Here is a 25575-nt window from a genome sequence, read left to right on the forward strand (position 1 = left end):
TCTGGGGTCCCATCGGGTTTATTTGTCCATGCAAAAACCAGCGAGTTATTAGGTTGTTGTCCGTTAAATGCGTCCGCTCGGATATTAGGCCAACTGTGATATACTCGCAATTTTGCCAGCGCTATTTCCTTCACTGGAACCGGCGATGGGAAGTTTACACTGAATTCTGGCTTCGTTGACGTTATCGATATCATATTTGTTTGTACCGGAGTGGTGTTCTCCGCGATCCGCTGAAGTAATTGAGACCCTTCGGGGTTCAGCGACATTATTATTATTCGTTGTCTTTAGTGTCTAATTTCAACAACCAGGTGGTTCCGGCTTCCAGTTGAAAATCCTCGATTTTTGACATCGCGGAGCTATACAACTGGACCATCGTGGAGAATTCAACATCGGATACGAACAAATTATCAATTGACAACGAGATCAACCCGGATAATTTCGAGTACGCGTCGGATACTATTTGATGTTTTACTGTATACTCGTTGAGTTTTTTCTGAAAACACGATGATATCTTTTTAGTGATTGCGTTGGCAACTCCAGCAATTGTTGTCATCGCGGAGACGGCGATTGGAACAGCGATCGGGGCTATCGTGGTCACCGTGGATAAAACGACGCCGGTACCGGCCACTATACCCGACACCGAGTACACGACCGCGTCGATGGCGGTTATTTTACGACGGTATTTTTTTATTTTTGCGCGGTATTGTTCGGAAAGCGTTTTCAAGTTCGCGGAGAATTCTTTTGCGGTATCGAATCGATATTGATGTGACGTTGGTGATACCTCTGATTCAATTTCCTTGGTGGTCATTTTTATTTTAAAAGAGCTAGTGTTTTTAATTACTTAGATTCGCTACAAATTCCACATACCATGTAATGTTTGTCCTAAATATATTACTATCAACGGCATAAATTATAAACCGTTCGGTTGCATTCTTGTTAATGATTGTTGATATTGTATTGTTAAACCCGGTTGAATTCGGCGATGATATATTGAACTTCGCATTTGAAATCAATGTCAATCGATAAATACCTCAAACAGTTGCGGTGATATCTACTGTATTATTCGTAGGAGTCCAATCTAAAAATCCATGCTGAATTGTGTATACCGTGCTGATGGTTTTCTCATGATGGATTTTTATTTTTTCGAGTTGTTCTGTCATTCTAGGTAGTTTGTCTTTAATCGCTTCAACATTAGTAATGAGTGTTCCTATTTCCCCTGTATCCGCGCCTATATAAGTTTTGAGTGTATTTATTTCATATGTATTCGCGTCTACATCTTTTTTGTTTGCTGCAATATAAGTTTTGATCGTTCCTATTTCATATGTATTCGCGTCTACATCTTTTTTGTTTGCTGCAATATAAGTTTTGATCGTTCCTATTTCATATGTATTCGCTGCAACATCCTTTTTGTTTTCTGCAACATCAGTTTTGATTGTTCTTATTTCCTGTCCATACGCAGTGATATCATTTATAGTTGTTGTAATCTCATCCGGTTTGACATTTTTTTTACCAAAGAATTTATCAACGTTGCCATCGATCCTATTAACATTTTTTCGTAACGTGTGAAATTGGCCCGACAGCGTTGTAAACTCCAAAATAGTATTTTTTATTGTTGCAAGATTTGGTTCGGTTACCGTCGGGGTCCCAAAAAAACTAGCGGTAGTGAGTTGCATACCGGTGACAGACTTTTCCACCTCGGTGATAGATTTTTTCACCTGCGCGTCAAGTTCAGTCACCGATTTATCCAACCTTGTAAAACCGTCTCGGATTAATGTTATCGTCGATAGATGTTCACCCGGTTTGAGTCGTCCGTCGCCGGTATACAACGCGATAGTGCCCTCGGCGGCATCACGCTGTCGTATTAAAACGTCATTCAGCGACACATTACTGGATTTCAATTTACCCTGGCGGTCTTGAAACACAACTATTTCACCTGGGTCAACACTTGTTAAATTCAACGTATCAGCGATTTCATCCTCGATTAGTTTTTTTATGTCATCGGTGGCGGCCGTTTCCGTGGGTTTTTTCAGCGCCGAAACCGGTCGTCCCCAAATATCAATCATCGTTATTGTAAATGTTATTCTCTAAAATCCGTTGAGCTTCTACGACCCCACTAGTGTATTCGTTTACAACCACATGAGGTGGTTTCCGCGATGATGAAATCTCCGCGAGCACGTTCAATACCTCGCGGCCACATATCGGTGGGTCACTTAATCGCTGTGTTGGCAGCGTGGAATAAAAAACCCGGGCTGAACACGCCCGGATATACCGCATGAACTCTTTCGGCGGGGCTAACCCGTATGAATCAAAATAGACGATCGCACGCGGATCAATCGCGTATGCAACCCAATGAGTTCCCGCTCCGGAGGACCCATCGAGGTTAATTATGCCTGTTTCAGTATTCCTTGGGGCCGCCGGTAATTGATCCCTCATAAAAACACCTCTGAAGTTTTTTATCGCTAACGCGTTTGCGGCATCTATTAAATCAAAATTAGACATTGGAATCATAGACTCAGGAGTCATTGACTCCCGAGTCAATAAACGGTTCCCGGTAGTCTTAGACCCTTTCCCGAATACCATGAATACGGGGTCCCCGGTAGTCTTAGACCCTTTCCGGCCACGGGTCGTTTTTTTTTGTAGCCTTTCCCGGTTGCCTTCTTTAATGCCATTCCCGCCGCGGTACCAACGGCCCCCAACGCAGCCGCCTTAGCCACTGCTGGTGCGGCCGCGGCAATCAACGCTGGAATCGCAGCTAACAGCGGAAATATCCCACCGGTCTTTTCCATGTTTTTAATCGCTGCGGCTGAAAAATCTATTTGAACTCCCTTTTTATTCTTCATCGCATCATTGAAATGTTTTATTTGACGCGCCGTCAACGATATCTTATGATTACCGCCCGCCATCTGCGACGGCTTCAGCGTTATTGTGGTTCCACATTGTTTAGCCGACTTTGATCGTAATTTCTTGACTTGACCATCAGTCAACTCTACACTGACGACACTATACGACATTTTATTGTAAACGCGTTTGTGTTTTCAATTACATGTTTTCCACTGGTGCATCAATGATTCTCATTCGTCCACCAACGCCTTCCAACAGCATTGATTTATCGCTGAGAATGACAGCAACCGCTCTATAATTAACATTACCCGGGGCTATATGAGCTCGGAAGTGTATATCAACGACGGATTGTCTCGTTAAATCAAGATGTTCCAGCGAAAAATAATAAATCGGATACAGGTTTTTAAAATCAAGTTGTGATATTTGCAAACCAGTGTCGACGTTTTGATCACGACCCATATACGACAGCAATCGATGGTACACACGTGCGATATGGTTGTCGCCGTAATTAAGCTGTATATCCTCGGATGGTTCCTGTTGTCCGTTTATTCTCAGCGAAACATCCCTGACTCCTAATTGATCAAATATCATATGGCTGCGTTCTTGACTACCCAATCGTTCCCTATTCTGTAGCGCTATGAATATATGACGCGGGGCTGAAACACCCTGTTTTGATGCTAGGTGCCATGTAAACGTATCGGCGACGTTATCCTCTTTAGCATCAGTTGTTACCGCTAGCCAACTCAACAGCGATTTCCCTCCCTGTTCCATAAATGCTAACAATCGTGCTTCCGTGGTAACTGATGGAGTCAACACCGGCATCCACAATGCCATTTTAGTTAAAATGACTTTACCGGCAGCGACGCCAGCAGCACGCCATATTGCATTGTTATCATCGCCCCTTCGCGTCAGCGCGATTGTATGCTTAGCCCCATAGACAACTTTTCTGACATTTCTGCAGAATCCAAATATGTGATGGAGTGGAATCGCGCATGAAAACTTTCGGCGTGGTCCTTGCAACATTCCTACTCGTGTTGCAAACCCTAGATTAAAATTATCGCTAGTACTTTTTATGATATTGAAATTAGCGTCTGGTCTTGCTCTGCGGTCTGGATTGGCTGCTTCAGCTTGTGGGTCAGTTGCGGTATCTCTTTCCACCAGCACGTTGATGTACTGAAGATGATCAGCGTTATTATCGGTGTCCTTCGCAAACATCATAGATGGGCCCGCCAATCTTGTATAATCATCCGAGTATCTCGCCAACCCAATTATCGTCGTTGCAACATCAACCTCGCGTTCTATTGATTCAATTTCTCGCCCGTCAATAAGATATCTGGCGCTCTCAAATAACGCCATGATACCGTTGTTGACGAAGCCAACTCGAACACGATGGTCATCTGCGTATGGTGCATTATCGGCGGCATTTGTCACGAGTTCTCCCTCAATTTCGATAAACGCTTCACACGGCAGAAAGTATTTACTGGTGTCTTGGACTTGAAGTTCAATTCGCGATCGTAGGTCGGGTTGCGCTGCATAATAAGAATAATATTGATAATCACGGACAGAATCATCCCTGCGCACTGGGGCATCCATATCAAACGCGGGATCAGCGGTACGCGCAAACATTCTATTATTTATCATGTTGATGTTTTCAATTGCGATTTTTTCGTCGTAGACCACTTCCCGCTATCGCGTTCATGAGCGCGTTGGTTGCCGCATCGGCGGATGGTGAAGTCGCCAACGACTCTAATTTTTCTTCCACGGCGTTATTTATTACTTTACTGACATTTGCAGGCATCACTGTCGTTGATGGCATTACCGGTGGTTTCTGTTTTCTTTTTGAGAATCTCTTAGATTTCACCAATGACATTAGTTTGTCCCGCGCGGCTGAAAGCGCCTTTCCGGCAACATCTCCAATGGCACTAATACCCTTATCACGAATAACATCAATAGCCTTCATTCCTAATTGTTTGGCTAACGGCGCTACTTTTGGAGCCATTCTTGTAAATAACCCCGCAATGGTGCTACCGAGACCATCTCCATAGTACGCGCGGTAAACAGGCAATCGCGAGTTTACCACGTAGACGAGTACTGGTTTATCATGGTTGTAGTGTATGATCATCCTTATTAAAAACACCAGTTTTCCAATTAATCATCCACGAGTTCGTCTATGAGCGTTCGATATGCATTAATGTCCATAATACCGCCTGTAAATAACCGCTTGCAAATATCAGCGGCCTCATTGATTATTTCCGTAGAGTTATTTCCGGCTCGTTTTCCTCCGATTAGTACTTCCAGCCGTGATATATCACTGAGAACACTATTAGGGCAGGTAACGCCGTAGGATTCTTTACCAACAGGGTATCCTTTTCCTTTTTTTGGTGTTCTACTCTTAACTTTCTCGAGGAATTTATCGTAATCGGGATCACCACGATGTGGTAATGCATCTTTATGTTTACTCGCTAAATACACTATTCTTGCCCAGTTCTCCGTCGAGGTTATTTTTTTCTTGTAACCTTCATTGATATACTCATCTCGAATGCTTTTAGTTGATGTTGTAGCAACAAAATTAACTAATTCTTCATCGTCGTCGATGTCTCTAATTTGATCTATTGCGGACTTTTTAAGAACATTACGGGGTATATTCCCCTCTTTCTTTTTTTCTTCCGGTGTTTCTTCGGGTGTTTCTTCGGGTATTTCTTCTTCTGGTTCTTTCGCAGTAGCACCTAGTTCTTCTTCGTCGACCATTGTAACATAGGGTTCTTGTGGTTCGGTTATAGCGAGTGGTGGTGGCCTCCGTGTTGTAGCAGCCGCTATTTTTGCAGGGAGTGTTTCTAAGGACCTTTTTGTTTGTTTTGTCTCTGCCGCTATCTTTTCAAGCGCACCAAGAACGGGTACAGTTGCCGCTGTAACATCCTTAGTCGTTTTAGTTACCGGGGCAAATAACTGTTCACTTCCAACAGCAAAATCAGTTTGCATTTGTTGTCGCGTTTGAAGTTTCTCTCTCACTCTGTCTCGTAACGGTATAAACTTTTTAAGCGCTGCTAGCCGCTCTCTGGCTAGCCGAGTAGTAAGTGATTCACCTACCATTATTGTAAATTGATCCGCAATTTTCTAATTTTCCGCCGAGTGTACCATCGGGGGCTCCACGGAGTTTTCGTCTATAATCCTTCTAATATTTTTGATCTTACTAGAAATCTCCCGGCGTCGTTCATAAACACGTCCGAGTTTTTTTCGTATTATTTCAACGGCAGTGAATAGTCCAATGAATGCATTTGCGTCATTGTGGTACAGGTTCTCATTAATCGTATGTTGTAATCGTTTTATAAAAAAGTACTCGCGGGCCAGGGTAAAACGCCCCCGTTTCGACTGTTCGTTAATAATCTCATAATCGGATAATATTTTTTCACTGTCGAGACCATCAGATAATTCAATTCCTTGATTTTTTAATTTTGAAATCTCAGTTAATATATTATTGATGTCTTGGGAATCCACATTCTTATAAACATCTTATTTCTAATATCAAAAATTTTAATAAAATTTAAGTTTAATAAAATTATTGGGGGTCATTTTTGACCCCGTTTTTTGTATGGACAGTACAATGCCGTAAATCTCCACTCGAGTGTTGTGGCAGATTACAGGCATACACATATACTTAATTAAGGACATTCACATCTTGGAACCCCAAAACATACATCTCCGGGAGGGAGGCCTAGGGTGACAAACGTCATCGTAGACCGCCCAGAAGATATGCTTGGGGGGACATCACTACATGTACTTAATTAAGGATGAATATATTTACAATGAAATGATTGATGGATGATGGGGGACGGCACAAGACAGCACAAACATAAAACGGCGGGGCGGAACTCTACGGCCAATTCAACCAATCAAAAGCAACCCAATTAAATTAACCCGGTTGCATGATTGTGAACAAAAGACAACCACACGCCCGGGTCAAGAGCGTGGGTTAGTTTTGATTAGTTGAATTGGCTTTCTAAAGCCCCAGGCTTATAACGAGTCATCTTATATATAAAGTGACTAATACAGCGGCGTCAGTCACAAGGTGTGTGTTAATTTGAATTCCCTTGAATCGTTAAATCCTTAAATACTTATTAATGGTGTTTCACGGCATTTAAATGAAACCAAATACTCAAATAAAACATTAAAAAAAAGAATACAGCTGTTAGATAACAGCGTGTATTTCATTAGTTTTCATCGTAAAATGATTAATTAATCGCAACATTAATTGGACTTCAAGGGACGTAACTCTTGTCATGCGACGCTATCACAAAACGAGTTATCTCCCTTTGATGTTATATATGAAAATCGAATTCTGTGACCCGTCTTTTTTGAGATCGCTGTTTTAGTTATATTCTCCGCAACATCTCGAACTGATTTACTACAAATATCGAAGTATTTACCAGCCGCATTCATAGAGCGAAATATTTTTTCTTCGTGCGTTATTGTATCAAATGACTTTACGGGTTTTGCCTTTCTCATCCCTCCTGTTTTTCCAAATTTGGAATTTTGACTCGGTGTAACAGCTCTTAGATTACACAGTCTGTTATTTTGAGGACATCCATCAATGTGATCAATAACGAAACCGTCGTTGATCAGTCCGTTAAACGCTTCATACACCATCCTGTGAATAAGACAGATTTTTTTCCCAGCATTAAATCGCAAGTATCCGTGATTATTTACGGTACCAATCGGCTTCTTCAGTCTACAATTTCTAACAACGCCGTCGCGAGATGCCTCGTAATTAACAAACACAGGGTGAGGTCTGAACTCTTGGTCCATTTGTATAATAATACTACTTGTCTAATTCATTATTTGGTTTAATTATAAACCTTTCAATGTAGTCTTGAGGAGTTTTGATGATTTTGTCTTTGACGGAGTCGGCGGTGGGGTCAATGACGGCGTTTTTAATTCGTTTGTCGTAATAACGCTTTAACTCTCTGTATCGCTTTCCGCCACAATTAATACATAACTGCGATTTTCCTCTTACACCAACGCGGCAAACCAAGCACGGGAGGGGACCAAGAGAACCATTACGAACGCTTTGTAAATGATACCCGCAGAATTCACCTCTACATGATTTATTGCACGGGGTTATCGACCCAATCATCAACCATTTGCATTTATTCATTATACTATATTCTTTTATTTAAATACTTGTTTTAATTATATGGATGAGTTTGAGAGATTAGCAGTAATTAAGCCCTGGAAAAATATTAAGTTCAATCTCGATAGAGTCCTCAAGGACACACCAAAAGCGTTAATAAACGATAAAACCCTGTTGAGTAAAATACGCGATTGTATCAATGAATTCAAACGTGATGGTGCATCTCATAGTTGGTCAACATTTCGAATTGATGGTGTTGTTGATGCTACCATGAACGACAACCGCGCAGCAACGATAATATCACAACTTGACGGTAAAAGGTATTTCTTCAGAGTAAAATTCATTGTCCGGGTGGAATCAGGCGATTGGATCATACGTGATAAGTTTGAACCAGTTCTCAGCGACAAGAAAACAGTCACTGTCAGCCGCGACTCCAAGCCGGGGTTGTTAACCGGAATTGACAGACCATACTATGAACGAGCGTATCCTGAAACAGCAGTTGTTTATGGAATATACCCGTTAAATAAGAAACCTGATATCGGAAAACTGAAACCGATGAAACAGTCAACTGGGATAAATTGTGTAGCAGAACGAATAATAGAGCATTTTACAAATGCATGTCGAGGAAACAAATTGACTGATTTACGACGTAGCAAAATCAACCAGTGGGAACTAACCGTAAAAGAGCGTGGAGCAACCATCAGCGACATAGCGAGATTAGAAACGTCGTTGAGATTTCCAATAACCGTTACAACGATAACCGGTGAAGTATTATACGAATCGAAGTATAAATCGAAGGGAGCCCCAATCAAAATTATTGATCATAACGAACACGCATGGACGCCCGCGATCACAATATTTCCACGGGATAGAACAGTAAAGTATATACCCGAAGAATTCTCCCGGGATGGTTTTCTCGCGGAGAGGAAACTATTTGATGCTATTGCCTACTTGTGTAAAAACGACCCTGTATCAGTGTGGTTACTTCGCAGCGCTGAAAACGATGCGGATACCTTTGATCAGTTTGTAAGACCAAACGGCGAATTATATCGCACTGAAGCATTTCACAACAGGATGAAAAAACCGCCATGGAATTTGAGGAGCATGATGAACAACTGCTAACAAATTGTTTCACGATTCCATCGGTTGTAGCTCATGTTGCAGCAAGGAAAAATGCGTGGAGACCAACGCGCAAGGAATTTCTGCCGGATGTACAATCCAGTTGTTTGGAATACTATCACGGTGGACTATGGAACACTGAATACAGCCGCGACGCTATGGTCTCGGTTGATATGGTTGCCTGTTATCCAGCGAGTTTTCTCGGGTATGGATCCGCAGCTGAGTATTTCAAACGATTTGGACACCCCAGACATGAAATGACTCGTGTTGCTATTAATGGACCACTGCCTGATTTTGATTTAACCGGATTCGCTCGCATAGTATCATTTGAATTCGCGGCAGGACTCCATCGCTGTTGCTATATTTGGATCGGTAGACACATAGCTGAAAAGAAGTGGTTGCCAATAGCGCTGCTACGGTATATGATTGATTGTAGCATGCTAGTTTCGTTGATTGTCAGTGACGCAATTATATCATACCGGGCGCAGACTGAAGTCTGGTTACCAGAACCGGAGCTTCTAGATAGCATAATTGACGAGTCCAGAAAAAACATTGATGCCGACGAGGAATATATCATCGAATGGTCCAGGAGGATATTTAACCAACGAAACCGCGAGGCAAAAGATCTCGGTAGAAGAATAATTGGTAAGTTCACACAAGGTGGAAAAAACCACGACTACAAACGATATTGCTCACGGCTGATTATAGATGACGCAGAATATGATTTCGTAATCAAGGACGCAGTGGCAAAAAATAGATACGTGAACTGCAAAACAGCTTTCTTGTCCAATGGAACGAGGTTGGGTACAGTTGTTACCTACAGCGATGGAGACAGCCCGGCGTATCCACATTTGAGGGCGTCTATGCTGGGTTATGCCGCTATCAATTTATTCTCGATGATAAATAGATTCCCCGATACCGCGGTTAGAGTAGCCGTTGATTCATTTTATATTGACGTAGCGTATAAGGAAAACGTAGCCGAGTTTACTAGTCCGGACGAGAGTTGGGGTACATGGAGAATTAAAAATGAAATACGACGCGATTATTCCCCGTCAGCAGATGTCACCGTTGAGAACAACTACTTACGCGGTGATAAATTGTCAGAATGGTCTAATGAACCATCGTGTTCTGATCAAATTTGTAGACATAAAACAGTTTATTTAAGCGGCTGTGGCGGGTCAGGAAAGACGACTCGGGCAATTGAATTATTTCGAACGCGGGCAAGTATAATCGTGCTTACACCGACCCATAGACTAGCGCGAGAGATAAAACAACGAAATGTTGACGCCGTTACTTATCACAGCTTTTTTCGATACAGCGGCGGTGAGTGGACTCCTGATCGAATGGGTGAAAAATTTATTCCCGACATTATCATCTGGGATGAGATATGTACTGTTTCGTTAGATACTTTACAAATGTTTCTTGAGTGGTTGCTGCGCGCGAATACAGCGGTAATCATGTGTGGGGACCATGGCCAACCACCACCATTTGTCGGCGAGGGTCCACATGATTGGTTGAGCGGGTTCGTGGACTATTATGAAGAAACCGATACTGATTACCGAGCACTTGATGAACAACTGCGCGAGGTTAAAAAACTAATCAGATTACAGCCGGATAAAATTCAATGTGAAATAATTCGCGAGGTGATTCCGGAAACGCCGTTAAATGAATTCTGGGAAACATGGAGACCAAACGATTTGATTGTAGCGAGCAGAAAGATAGTCAGAGACACACTTCAGCGGAAGTTGTTTACGTTGCATAAGGAAAAGTTTCCAACGCGTCCAGTGCCGTTATGTTATAGACCCGCGGACACACGGCGGCAGAACATTGAAGTTGAAATTCCAGCCCCGACAGCGTCGGGGGCAAAAAAACAAATTCTCGTGCTGAATGATATCGTGCTCGTTGATATCGGCGTCGTCGAGGACGCGCTACATGCTGATAAATCCCCGTGGACGCTAGGATACGCAACAACAATACATTCCTCGCAGGGACTAACCATCACGGACACAATTGTTTGGATGGTTGATAATCGCATCGAATGGTCGAATCTAGTCTATCTTGCAGTGTCCCGAGTACGGAGAATAAATCAGCTTCGAAGAATTGTTATTGACGAAGTCAGTGACGGAGTCACCAACGACAACGACATTATCGATGCAAGCGTCATTGATAGAAAACTCTCGGGTTACCGCCAACAGGATAAAAAAAAACAGCGGCGTTTTGATATTGATGCCGAATTAATAATTGCGTTACGACAACAACAGAATAATCACTGCGCGAGTTGTAATTGTGTAATGCGCTGGCGTTATTCGGATAAAGACGCTCGCCAATTTACCGTGGACAGAATCGATAACAGTCTCGGTCATGTTAAAAACAATGTGAGGTTGACCTGTCTTGAGTGCAATAGACGCAACGGCGCTAGTTAAGACCACGCGGGGGTAATTGAGTATCGTCAGGTATCACTTGTAGTTGCTCGCGTGTAAATCCGCGCTGAGGAGCAGTTGAATCCAGTCTGTAGATCGGTGGTCTACCAGTTGATCGTGTTATCGTTGATATGTTATGTGTGGTAACACTCCAAATAGGATCAGTAGCTCTTTTTTTACCGCCTTCAAGCTCTCCTGGTTCATATAGATATCTAACAGTGACATCGCCAAGAATCGGCTTGGAAACGCTATTTATTTTTGATTTTCCGGGTATATACTCGTATTTAATCGCGTCGCTGGGCTTCATGTTGATTGCTCGGGTAATCTCGTTATTTAACGCTGCAATTACACCTGGCAACCTTTTAACCCATTCACGAGATCGTTTTTCTTGGATGAATTCCTTCGCGTATTGATATCCAAATAACCGTTCAGCGAGAGTCCGATTGAATCGTTCAACAATTGCCTGATCACGATGTAGCGCAGTATGACCTCGTCGTATCGCGACGCTATGATGTTTCAGCGTTGATAAAACAGCGCCGCGAAATTCACTACCGGGATCAACTTGTAATAGATTTGGCCAGCGCAGAGGGCCTCTTCGATAAATTCTTTCAAACGCAGCGGCTACTTCAGTTGCCGACTTTGTTTTTAACGGCTCCGCTTGTTTGTATCGACTCGCAACATCAACTACGGTTAGCGCGTATTTGTAACCGTTGTCATGCGGCAAAAATAGTATATCAGCCTGATGAACTTCATTAGGTACGCTGACATCAAAGCGCGAGAAGTTGATTTGTTTAGGCGGTGGTAGATAGATTTGCCATATAGCCTGTTTGGATAACCAATTAGCCGCAGTGGTCTTTGTTACCTTTGCAGCGCTTGCAAGCTTACCAATTGCGGCCTTCCCCTTCCAGTATCCTCTTGGAGAATAATAGATGGATTCCATGTTGTTATTAATTACCAACGCCCATCATTAATTTACCTTTCATAGCCGATTTTACCAACCATGAGGCCAATTTTTCTTTGACGGATTTATCAGGAATAGCATTTAATGCGTGAATTAATTTTACATCCGCGATATGACGCTGTTGCAGATCGCTACTTTTGTAAGCAACATCATGAGCATGACACGCCTTATCGATAGCGTTTATTGGATACTCACCGGGTTTGGGCTGATTTTGATCATCGAGTCTAATATCTAATCGTGTTCCGGGGCCACAGTAGTTATATCCTGGGAGGTGTTTTTCTCCTGGATACTTTGCCCACGGTGTTCCGGGGAGTTTTGCCAATTTGGCTGCGATGTCACCTCCTCGCTTTTTTTTAAAACATCTCCGGGTCTAATAGAAATAAATCTAAATTTCTTTGTACCGCATTGTACACACTTACCAGTAAGCGCCGATCTGTTATTTCTTGTTGTAGCGGTTGTCATATCATTTGTGCCAGTACGTACTCTACACTTCACACAATATAGATCCATAATTTATGTATAGAGATATGAATATAATTGATTTTTCGGCGACTAAAACAAGAGAACCAGTTAAGCATGTTGCAGCGTTACCAAACTCGATCCGGATGATTATCATCGGACCATCTGGATCCGGCAAGACGCAATTGTTACTCAATTTAATAATGAGATGGATGAAGTGGGATAAGTTGTATTTGGTTGCTCCTAGCGTAGATGATCAACGATGCTACGAGGTGTTGAAAGATTTCAACGAGAATGCATCAGCGATCGCTAAAAAAAATGTCATCGAGTTTATTACAGATATCAATGATGCACCGGGTATTGATGATATTGATGGCGACGATAACAATCTAGTCGTGTACGATGATGTTATGTTAGACAATCAAAAAAACCCAGCTAGGATATTTTCCAGAGGCAGGCATAAAAACACTGACGTGATATATGTCACTCAACGATACACTCAGATTCCAAAAGTAATTAGAGACAACTGTAATATTCTTGCTGTGTTCAACGGCGTTGATACACACACGCTACGAAATATTTGGCAGACATGGTGCGGCGGTGACATGGACTTTAATGTTTTTCGAAACTTTTTTAGTCGTGCTCAGTCGACCCCACATGGATTCGTAACGATAAATTTACATGATCCTCGGACACGATATCGTATCGGACTTGACCAAATATTCGGTTAGTTGTAAATAATTTTCATTGTAAATAACCACTTAGCAGCAGAGGGGGCGATGACATCGACGCGGTCGTCGATGTGCTTACCGGACGCTGACGACGCTGGGGATCGGCGCGCAGAAGGTGTTAATTAAACCAAATGACGATTGAACGATCCCCCAACGACGTCGTCGTTTTTTTTTTTACCAGGCGCTGACGACACTAGATCGTTGAGTTGCAGAAAGTATTAATTAAGCCAAATAACGATTGGACAAAATGTCCGATTCGCCCCCTCTGCTGCTGTATGTATGTATGTATGTATGTATGTATGTATGTATGTATGTATGTATGTATGTATGCCTGACTGGCTGACTGACTTTATTTCCTCTTCAAAAGAGATTACATCAGATTAAACAAATTCAGGATAATACAAGATCATAAAATAGAACAGAAAATTGACAAAAATACAATAGTAATACTGTGTCAGCTACCGTATTGACAAAACGAAATATCTCAATACCTGCAATTATGCAAATCTGCAATCATTTGGCGGAGCAAGGCACTAATCTTTTAACAGTTGCTTGATGATGATAATATTTCGATGTATGTATGTATGTATGTATGTATGTATGTATGTATGTATGTATGTATGTATGTATGTATTCGTTTGTATGCACTTAGGTAGCTAAGTAGGTAGATAGGTAGATAATTATTCCTATTATCTTTGCTAGATACTCATGCAAACTAATCATTTAGGTAGGTTGATTTTTCGATATCCCCTAAATTAGTTAGCTTGAACCATGCGACGTGACGTAAATGATTTGCAATAAAATGACATCAACTGTGACGTAACATCGTAGCGCTCTGTTTGTGATACGTCTTAGGGATCCAAATGGTTAAACGACCTCTGCATCCGTTAGAAGCAGTTCCTCGCAAAACATGCGTAATTAAGACGATCGTATATTGTGATAAATTCATCACTAGTGAATTGTTCACTTGGAAGCCGCCCCCCCCCCCCTCGTCTTTTTATATAAAAAAAATCGAATGTAAATTTTGGCTTTTTTCCTGCCCTTATGTCCATAGTTTCTTTTCTTCACATCTTAATAACGGTATTGGCGTCTCGTCACCAGTAGCAACTAAACAAGATTTTGAAGGCCATTGGAACTGATTGACCTTTTGGTTGTTTGATTCAAAAGTTGAAAGAACTACATTCCAATTAAAGTTCTGTTTTTCATTGACAGTTGATACGTCATGAAATGTTATTTTTCAGCGGCCAACCTTGTTACTATATCGCTTTATATCCAGTATTTACGTAAGAAAAGAAAAATTTCTTTTTATTATATATCAGACTTGCTCCAGAATGGAAGCTTTGACTGTTCAGTACACACCCCATCCCCTTTTTGTCACTTCACCACACTTTCAACGCTGATTTTAATATCAGTGGCAGGAAATCAATAGGAGTGCGTAGATCTAGCATTGCGTATTACATTAAGTGTTTGACATTTTGTAAATTATTTGACTCCATATGAGATCAAAGAAAGCCCGATTCAGTATAAACTGCCACACTAAAGATATCGTAGGGATATGACTGAAAAAACTGTTAAAGCGACGTTAAAAATCTAAATCACACACACACACACACACGATTCAGTAATTTATCACAATGAATTTGACGCTGACGTCAAGGAAGTAAGGGGAAATAACTTCAGAGAGTAATTCAGTTTCTATTCATTTGTTCAAGCTCAAAAAGTGCTCGTGTTTGCTGCTCCATGTATATTATCCTAAGCCACAAAGAAGTAAGCATCGCATGGCATGGTGGAAAATCTTATATATTTATATGCGCAAATTATAAGGAAATTATAGGAGTAAAAATATATAATTGTACAGCCGGATACAAGGATACAACAGTACAGGAAACGAAAAACGAGCTGAGCATCAAAAGCGACAAAGGGAAACGCAACAAACGACTACAAAAATAACAAGAAGAAAGACGTGTACAAAACCAATCAATGCGAAATACATATACCACCATATAAACCGAAACCTGACAAAGTGAAAGCAACGACAATACGAAATCCCAAGACCAAATGGAATGCCAGCAGAGGCCAATCCTAGAGAAAATAAAAGTCTAGAAAAAAAATCAAAGAGAAATATAATGGTGAAAAAAGAGAGGAAAAAGAAAAAGAAAGAAAAAACAAAACAAAACCAGAAACACGACCAACATGCAAAGAGAGAGAAAGAGAGAGAGAGGCACATACCCTAACACGTAAAATTCAATTAATAAATACATGTCAACCAATATGAATTTGACCCTTCGAGCCGACAATAATTAAAAGAGAATACAACAGCATATAAATATAACATATAAATGTTATACTTAACACTATCCCAACTGTGACACAACTACGGGGTGAGGTCACTTAAAGTTCCAAACTATTTAGGGAAAAAAGAAAATGACAACTGACCGACAGGAAATACTTGAAAGGATGTGAGTGCGAACGTGGAAATCCCTATCCCTAAAAACTTTTTAGTTCAGGAAAACAGGATTAAGATCGTTAATCCAAATTTTATTCAAATTTAAAATATGAAGCCTTCGTTTATTAAGAAAGTTACATGTACAAAATCTTACCAGTTTGGGAAGTATCACTACGATTACCTCGGAATCATTTGCAGAGAGTCGAAGTTGTTTGAATGGCACTGGAAACAGATGGGTATGTTCCAACTTTTTGATTATTTCTGTCATTTACGAAGTAAAATGTTTAGAATTAGCATTATCAATGCCTCGGACCGCGTACATTAGATAAATTTGTATATATTTCGAACAATTATAATATCTAGAAAATACAGTATTACACTGACCTTTTATTGTAGGGGATTTAACATAATCGAAGTCATTTGCTGTATAAGACATAATTGGCTCCGCCTCTGGAAAAAAAATTAATACCGCAATGTAGGTTTATCATATTAATGGCCGTAATTTCTTTTCAAACTTAGACATTCATTCTAAATTATTCATATTGATGGAAAAGTATAGCACAATTTTAAAAAAAAATTAAACGAAAGCAAAGTGCTTGTACCAAACCGATTCTATTAAATGCAAATTATGTAGAAATTCGATATTTAAAGAATAATAACTGCCCACCACCTCTGTAAGCAATAATTTCTTGATTTCATTTTTAAATTGACTTCAATGATGCTTAGGATATTACCACAGCTGAATGCTCTATACCTTTGAAAGCAGTAATTGTCTCTACCTGTGAAAGCATCGTCTCTACCTGTGAAGCTACATCTGTCTCTACCTGTGATGATGTTAAGTTGATTCCGGTTGTGCAACGAGATGACAGTCGGTTGAAAGCGATAGGAAGTTGTAATAGTTGTTCGAAATTTTGTATTTAATTTGGGCGTAATTGGAATTCATATGAAAATGAGTGTCTCAGAGTATCTCGGAAAACCTTGATAACATTATGAGTTAGCGTAACGCCTCATTTGTAGTAATTTTATTGCAGTGAAAAGCGGTAGCTTTTCGGACTTCGCTGCACAAATCTGAAGCCATATAAACAGGTTCCTTTCCACCTCCCTAATTTAGATTCATTGCTATATAGTTTAAATCATCTGTTCTGTTTGAATTAAATGTACAGTTCCAAAATAACTTAATGGCAAAAGAGAAGTTGTAGACCAGTATACAGTATAAATGAAAATATTATTTGGTCATAAACAATGTAAAAGAAAGAAGCAAAACCATCAAGTTTTGTAAAATTCAGCAAACAATTTATTTCCCTTGAATAAGTAAAAATTTAAAAGGAGCTTACAGTATTGCGAATTAAATCCCAAATAATCCTAAAACTTCTTTCACAAAGTTATGTCACAAGTCCAATAAATAAGAGTGTTCCGAATGAATTCCAATCTTGAATGTGCTCATGTACCAATAGTCTTGATCTATGACAATGATATGATTCAGAATGTTTTTGAATGAATACACAATAATCCCCAAACAACATTAAACCAGTCTATGAGCACTTAAGGAACTTGTAGTTGGAATGAATAATGTTTGTTTAGCGCAGTCTTACATAAGAATCTAAGACACGGTAAGACTACCAGGATGTGTGTCATAAGTTCTCTTCCAGAGCATTCTAAGGTCAAAAGGACATGTCAACATGTTTACAAACGACACGTAATGTAAATAACAATCTACAATCATAGACAAAGGTTAGCGGTTGTTTACAAATGTTCATTAGCTTAAACTACGACCTACAATCATGGATAAAAGTTAAGAATATAATACAAATATAGAGAACAATCGACGATAGACCAGAGGTGACTTCCTGACATCGCAACCATATATATTATAGCGACTTTCGTGCCACAAACTATCGACTTAAACATTTAAAACCATTGTCATATTTGACAACTTCTCAATGGATGTGAATAAAACTTGTTATATATTACCATTCAGATAGCATATTAATGGAAGGTACGAAAGAAAAAAAGAAGAATTCGTTTGCCTTTAAAAGATGTACTCAAAATAGGAGAGACGGAACGAAAGAGTTTGCCAGTGACATTGGAAAAGAGTGATTTTTCTTTAGAAGTGTATTCATTATCTATTCACGATGGTTATAATAAATATGAATCCCAACAAATGTATCGGGACATTATGACATTTAGCACATTCAGGAATCCATGCTGCTGTTCAAACGTGGTAGAGATAACAGATACTACACGTTTGTATTTACTCTGTAATGACGCTGCTTTAAAATGACCAAATAACCAGCTTCTATCAATAACTTAACTTTCTATTATTACTGTTAGAATTATAAATTTATATTCTATATCTCTGATAACTATCAATGATTATGTGTGTGTGTGTGAGAGAGAGAGAGAGAGAGAGAGAGACAGAGAGAGTCAGAGAGAAAAAGGGGGAGAGAGATGATACCGAGTTTTGCTGCTTGAGCTTGGACAATTTTCTTGAACATTTCGTCAAACCAGTAACTTCTTATATTAAATAGGCATTCTCCTGTAGTGCTCAATCTAAAAATAATATTTACTGATTCGTCAGCATTTCTTTCGCAAAAAATAATTTGTTATAAACCTTATATAATAAAGAGATACCAAGTAAAACGGAAACAAACTTGACTTTGAACATATGAAAATCTTTCATGAAGTGTCTGGACTTGAAAATATTATTCATTATTTGCAATTTGTATGTGTCTCCGAAGGGATGATTCTTTGGAATGCAGCGAAGTAATTAATATATTACGTGGAACCTGTATGACGCTTTATGACATATGATAGGAGAAAACAGGAGGAAACGGTATGAAAATGTTTGAAAAAATCTTTTGTATGCATGTATGTCTGTGTGTATGTGTGTGTGAGAGAGAGAGAGAGAGAGAGAGAGAGAGAGAGAGTTAAAATGACCTTCCAGTTTCAAGGAAAAATAGCTTGTTATCATGATCTTTACTGAATCTTCTAATGACTTCCAAGGGCCATTTGACTATGGTTTCCCTCTTCGTTTCGTCGCTAAACAGAGTGAGACATTTGTTTCTGATCTGTAGGATGCACTCTCCAGAATAGTTCAGCGAAATGGCTGGTAAAAGATACGCTCGAAAAGAATCTGAAATGAAAACGAATTTTTTGATGACATTGTAAAGTGTCAATTTGAAAAAAGAAAAACATAGTATTTAGAGTGTCCCTTAAATAAAGTACCGAAAACCTCAAATCAGTAAATAAATATCACGGATATACTTATCTTTTTCATATCAAAGATTAGTTTTGATCCGATGCACACTTGCTCAAGACAGAAAAAAAATAAACAAGTCCCTAGAATATCTGCCGGTAAAAATTAAACCATGAAAAAGGAAATAAAGAAGGAAATAAATACGTAAATTTAAAAAAAAAAGTTGAACAAAATTCTTTGACACAGATCAGACTAAATCGTTAAAACGTGATGAACCATTTCAGTGCCATGAAATGTGGATTAACTGAAAGAAAAAAGACACGAGAGTCTTCAAACAAAATAGACTTCAGTCGACTGCATTGTATATGACATTGATAAGAACCAATCAAACTGTAACCTTCAAGGAGGGCCGGATTAACCATTGAGCACACTAAACACGTGCTTAAGGCACCAGCCTGACCGGGTCACCAAAAACATTCTAATTAACTGATAAAATTGAATGAATTATATATGACCTTTTCGATCTGCATGTACAAGTAGTTTGGTTTGGAATTACGGCAACACTGGTATTTTCCCACCTTTTTAGCTTTTATTATTGTTTACTAGAGTTTTACATTTTGTAGGGGGTGGGATAATCAAAATATTTTCGGTGCTTAAAGCTCCGGAAGGCCTCAGTCCGGTACTGCCTTCAAATAAGACTACCAACAAGTACTTACAACTCCAGTACCGCAAACAGCATAAATGTGCCGGTCTCTCCACCATTTCCATACTAATAACCTTGACTTATTATACTTATGAAGTACATTAGAATTCAGCAGCGTGTTGACGTCTGCAAGTGTGTTCCTGTCCTGTTTTTGAATGTTTGAAATCATAATGTGGGAAAATATGAAGTCTTTCAATTGCAATTATCAAAAGGTCGCTATGGAATATAATGTTCATTTCATTTTGAGTACAGTAAGGAGGATGTAATTGCACTTGGAATATAGTCGTAATTACAGTACAATTTCGAAATGTAATTAAGCTTGAGAACCCATGACATGGCTCATGTAATTCGGATTTGCAGAACTAAGAAAGTACATTTTGAGGAAATTCAGGATGTAAAACTATAAGTATTTTCGCCATTCTTATAACCAGCTAAAGAAGACGTGGTGTGATGTGATTCGGATTTTTAACGTAGCTTTAACAATTTTTCGGTCATATAGCTACAATGTCTGCAGTGTGTCAGTTTATAGTGATGTCTAGCACTGGGGCATCATGCCGCAGACATGTAGCATGTCCCACCCAGTCACATTATCATGACACCAGGCCAACCAGTCCTAACACTAACCTCTTAATGCTGAACGCCCAGCGAGGCAGCTGTTAGTACCATTTTTGTAAGACTTTGGTATAACTCAGCCGGAGATCGAACCCACGACCGCCCGCATCAGAGGCGGACGCTCTAACCACCAGGCCACCGGAGCGGTCGCTGAAGAAAACAGTTTATGCCTTGTCACTTGCATGTTATTTGTAAGGACCCTGTCTGGTGGCTATAGCTAGCCTAAATCAGAAACATTGTATCAAAAAATTTAGCGCGGAATGTGGCAAAGCAGCTGGTATGTGACAGTACACGAATCGTCTGCTTTAGTTCATTCAGAAACAAATTTAATCAACCAAAACGTAAAGCGTCTACTATGTGAGTGTACATGATTTGTTTACAAAGTAGTTCCTAATGCACTACTGGGTACACGTGAATGCAATATGAAGTTCACGTAAGTGCAGTATCGTAAAATACTGAACGATTGTGACAATGCAAAGTTAACGGGAAAAAAATGAATGTATAATAAGGTCGTGCAGTATTTCGATCCGAAAAACTCTTTCATATTTTCCCATACAAATGCAGTAACATATAATTATGAGCTCGAAATTTGACTATTGCAGAAAATAATGCGGACCTGGGTGACGTTTCGCTAAAATATATGTAATGGATAAAATGAGGCGTGGTAGATATAGAGGACCTCAAATGGGTAATGATTTAATATAAATTTATGTAACTTGTTGAATAATGTCTAGCAAAAGTTGGACATTATTCAACGAGTTTCATAAATTTACTATTAAATCATACCCATCTGAGATTATGTTTATCACATAGTTTATTGTATTGTAATGAAAATAGAAAGAAGAAATAATTTCGTTCATTCTGACTCAGACATTGTACCTTTCATGTGTTGCGCGTAAAAAATTAAACCTGGAGAGAGTTGTTGATGCCTTTCCTACCCGCGTGTTGAGCTCAGCACCAAGCGAGAGGTTGTTGGTGATGGTAGATCCGAGGTACGTGAACTGACTGTCTGCCTCAAGTTCGTAGTTGTTGATGATGATACTTGACGGGCTAGAGTCCTGAGCCATCACGTTTGTTTTCTTTAGGCTGATGGCCACCCCGAACTCACCGCATGCTTTAGCAAAGAGGTCCATCAGACACTGTAGCTCAGCCTCTTTGTGGCTAGAGTAGCATCGTCTGCGAAGAGCATGTCCCTGATGGTTGTTTCACGCGCTTTGCTCTTTGCCTTCAGTCGTGCCAGGTTGAACAGTATGCTGTCTGATCGAGTGTGCAGGTAGATCCTTTATGTGGCCATCCCGCATGCGTGCTTGAGCAGGACTGCAAAGAAGGTGGCAAAGAGCGTGTGGGCAAGGACGCAATCCTGATTCAATCCACTGCGGATGTCAAAGGGGTCGGATGTTGAGCCATCGTACTGTACTGTGCCTTTTGTTTCATCGTGAAAGGACTGGATCATTCTTGTCAGCTTTGGAGGCATCCGATTTTTGCCAGGATTGTGAAGAGTCCGTCTCTGCTGACCAGATCGAACGCCTTGATGAGGTCTATAAGGGCCATGAAGAGGGGTCTGTGTTGTTCTCCGGATTTCTCCTGCAGTTGGCTGTCGGTGAAGATCATGTCGAGTGTGGACTTCTCTGAGCGGAACCTGTACTGGGACTCTGGATACACTCTGTCAACTAGAGTATGCAGTCTGTTCAGGACGACGCGTTTGTAAACGTTACCCACGATGCTGAGAAGTTATATGCCCCTGTAGTTTTTGCAGTCGCTTCGGTCGCCCGTGTTCTTCTACAGGGTTACGATGTTAGCGTCTTTCATGTCCTGAGGAAGTGCACCTTTATTCTAGCAGTGTCAGATGAGGTCGTGCAGGTGTGTGAGCAGCACGCTACAGCTGCACTTGATGATTTCTGCCGGGATGCCATCCTTCCCTGGGACTTTACCTAAGGACAGTTTCTCTAAGGCCTTATTTAGTTCGGCAACAGTAGGCTTCTCGTCCAAGTTCGGCCATGAGAGGGGAGTTTTCAATGGCGTTGAGGACATTGTGGGTCACGTGGTCCTCTCTAGAGTACAGTTCAGAGTATTATTTCACCCAACGCTTCATCTGCTTGCCCTTGTTGTGGATGGTATCGCCTGTGGAAGACTTCAGTGGTGATGTCACTTTCTTCGTGGGACCATTGCTTGTTTATGCCATCGCACATACCTCTGATGTTTCCGATTACTGCTGTTGACTGGATGCTCTGATAGAGCTTAAGCCAGTATTAATTGGCATACTGTCTTGCTAATGTCTGCACTTTGCTTCAGGTAGACAAGTATGTCTGTAATGTCTTCTGTTAGGGGAATCGTTTGTACTGCTGGTGAGGTGAGCACTGTGACTCTTCCATTGCTGGAATGAGTGTGGCGGTGTTAGCCTCAGACCAGTCATAGCCCTTTGGTTGCTTCTTACCAAAGATCCGTATGGCTGTTCTGTTCACATTCTCTCTGATATATGACCTTGACCTTGATGCAGGTAGTATAGCTATGAAACATGGCCATCCGGCTATTAACGATATATACTTGGGCAAAGTCTGAAGAAAACAAATCTCGCCAACCGTTACAAAGTTATGTGCCGGACGAGCAAATGCTAACGAACGGACAGACTAACATGCAAAGCCACAGCATAACACAGGCATATAAACATGTCAGCCGAATTTTGCCAAGTCGTCCATCTCCCATTTAGTATTTTACAATATGTCCTCCCATTATAAAAATTGTAAATAGAAGGTATAGAGTTTGGCTGTTCAAGTTAAAATGACAGATTTTCATAAAATCCTTTGGAAATGAAAAATCACGCCATAACCATTTTCCAGTTTAGTTTCTCATTTGCCAGATGTCAAATAATTATGGTACTATATTAAATGCCATTGTTCGTTCCTATCGAACTCGCAATTGTCATTATTGTTGCTTTGTCAATTAATTTTACGAGTGAATGCACAGAGAGAGAGAGAGAGAGAGAGAGAGAGAGAGAGAGGGAGGGAGGGAGAGAGAATTCAAGGCTATGAAATTGGTCACATTCCTTTGGAACAATGAATATATGATCAGACAACAATTCATTTACCGTTATCTAAATTATCCTCTTTTCCTTTTCCTAATCCTAAGCATTCGATCCAATAGTCTTCCTGAGCTGAGAAATATAAGAAAAGAAATTATGATACAAATGTTCATTCGTAAATGATGTATAAAATGGGTGTAAGTGACAGTAATATACCTTTTCAAAGTTGGTTTTCCTGGTTACAACAACAAATAGACGACCAAAAAGAAAATACAATATTTTCAAGATTTTGGACTGTTCATTAACAAATTGGATGAAAAAAAAAACTAATTATTTTTTTCGTAAATTCTTTCCTTTGCTCATTCATATGTAAATTTACTATGTTTTACACAGGTGTGAATATAATAAGCAGTTTAAGATGTCCCTCTAATGTGCATTTACGTATACAGAGCATTTCTTGTGCTTATGATAGCAACTTCACAATTTGCAAAAGAGTTCAATGGTGGTATCTTAAAGTAAATTGCAAACCTTCAAAAAAAAACAACATTAATACCAGTCTTTGTGTATATGGTGAAACAGCTGAACAGGTTACTTGCGCCTTGAGGGTAATGAACGGAAGAAAACGTCATATTTAGCTAAGCACTGATTGGCACATTAACATCAGGACATCGTTGAAGCCTTCGTTATGAGCCTTTACATAAAGCGTCCTCTGCATTTTCATTCGTGCTTTTGAAACGGACTTCATATGTAAACAGTGGCCACTTTTATTTGTCCTCAAGCCAGTTGTTGTTTAAAAGGCATGCACATTTTACTGACGTCACAAGGACTTGACGACGTATTATCACTAGTAGCCGCGTTAGCAGTATTTTGAATCTGTTGAAACTGAATTGAATGTGAAAGTATTTCATAGACGGTTGAAACATTGATGCATGTTATTATTAACATTTATCTTTTAAGGATCTTTTGCACTTCTTTGTCATTACAATTACCTCTATTTAGAGTCTCGAAGTTACTGATCTCTTAATGGAAAGATACGGTGATGTTCCGAATGATGTCCTTATACGCTCCAGAACTCAATTTTTCACCAGCATAAATCTTCAATTATGTGACTGGCCAATTTTAAGTGGGATTTAAATGTCAGTCTGTCAGATCGCTGAATTCTAAACTTGAATCTATGTCTAAACATTAGTTATTTTGGTGAAACCCAGACCTGATTCACCACGCTTAAGATTTATATTGGTTAAAGTGAGTCAAGGTCACGTCTTACTACCCGCAAGCACTTCACGTCATATTACTCTTATGTTACCGTCCTGTTCAGGTGTAATTATTCGGACTACATTTAGTTCATAAAAGGCATTTCAGCACTCAGAATATAATGATGTAGAGCCTGTGTTTCTCATTCGGCATATCTCACTTTTATTCGGCATAATAAGACGCGTAGTACCATGAATATAATGATGAATTGTCAATACTTGACATGAGTGCATTATCCTCTTATGGCGCCCTTTGTTACCGTAGCATGCTATTTGCAACGGTTGGACATTTCGTCATATAACCTACACATAAGCGTAATAATTATATAATATGGTAAGGTTTACAATTTTTAAGAATACAGGAAGCACGTGTTAAGTTTGATAATCAATACAGGAACAACATTGATAAGAATGCATGGACTAAAGCATAACAGTTGTTAGCTAGAACAAACAAAATATAAAACTAAGGCAAAAGTGTACTGTTATTCTTCTAGTACATTTACGAAAAACCCGATATTCTATGATATTTTTTAAATCACTGGAGTTATACGGTTATATTTTATTAGCTAATTGCCCTCTCTCTCTCTCTCTCTCTCTCTCTCTCTCTCTCTCTCTCTCTCTCTATATATATATATATATATATATATATATATATATATATATATATATATATATATATTCACATTT

The 25575-nt window shown here is 39.8% G+C and overlaps 1 protein-coding gene across 7 annotated transcripts in view; it reads right to left on the reverse strand.

The window, feature by feature from the left end:
- The window catches only part of LOC149780537 (uncharacterized), a 93781-nt gene that overhangs the window by 34709 nt on the left and 33497 nt on the right, over positions 1–25575 (reverse strand). For all 7 annotated transcript variants that reach the window (XM_089937557.1, XM_089937553.1, XM_089937551.1 and 4 more), the window contains exons 4-7: positions 23702–23767; positions 19043–19238; positions 18561–18655; positions 16490–16555 (exon numbers count right to left, since the gene is read on the reverse strand). In XM_089937557.1, the coding sequence (XP_089793683.1) occupies positions 16490–16555; positions 18561–18655; positions 19043–19238; positions 23702–23767 (423 nt within the window). The remainder of the gene's footprint in view (positions 1–16489; positions 16556–18560; positions 18656–19042; positions 19239–23701; positions 23768–25575) is intronic.

This window comes from Sinohyriopsis cumingii, chromosome 16 (assembly GCF_028554795.1).
Source record: "Sinohyriopsis cumingii isolate HCF-2022 chromosome 16, ASM2855479v2, whole genome shotgun sequence".
Taxonomy (NCBI): domain Eukaryota; kingdom Metazoa; phylum Mollusca; class Bivalvia; order Unionida; family Unionidae; genus Sinohyriopsis; species Sinohyriopsis cumingii.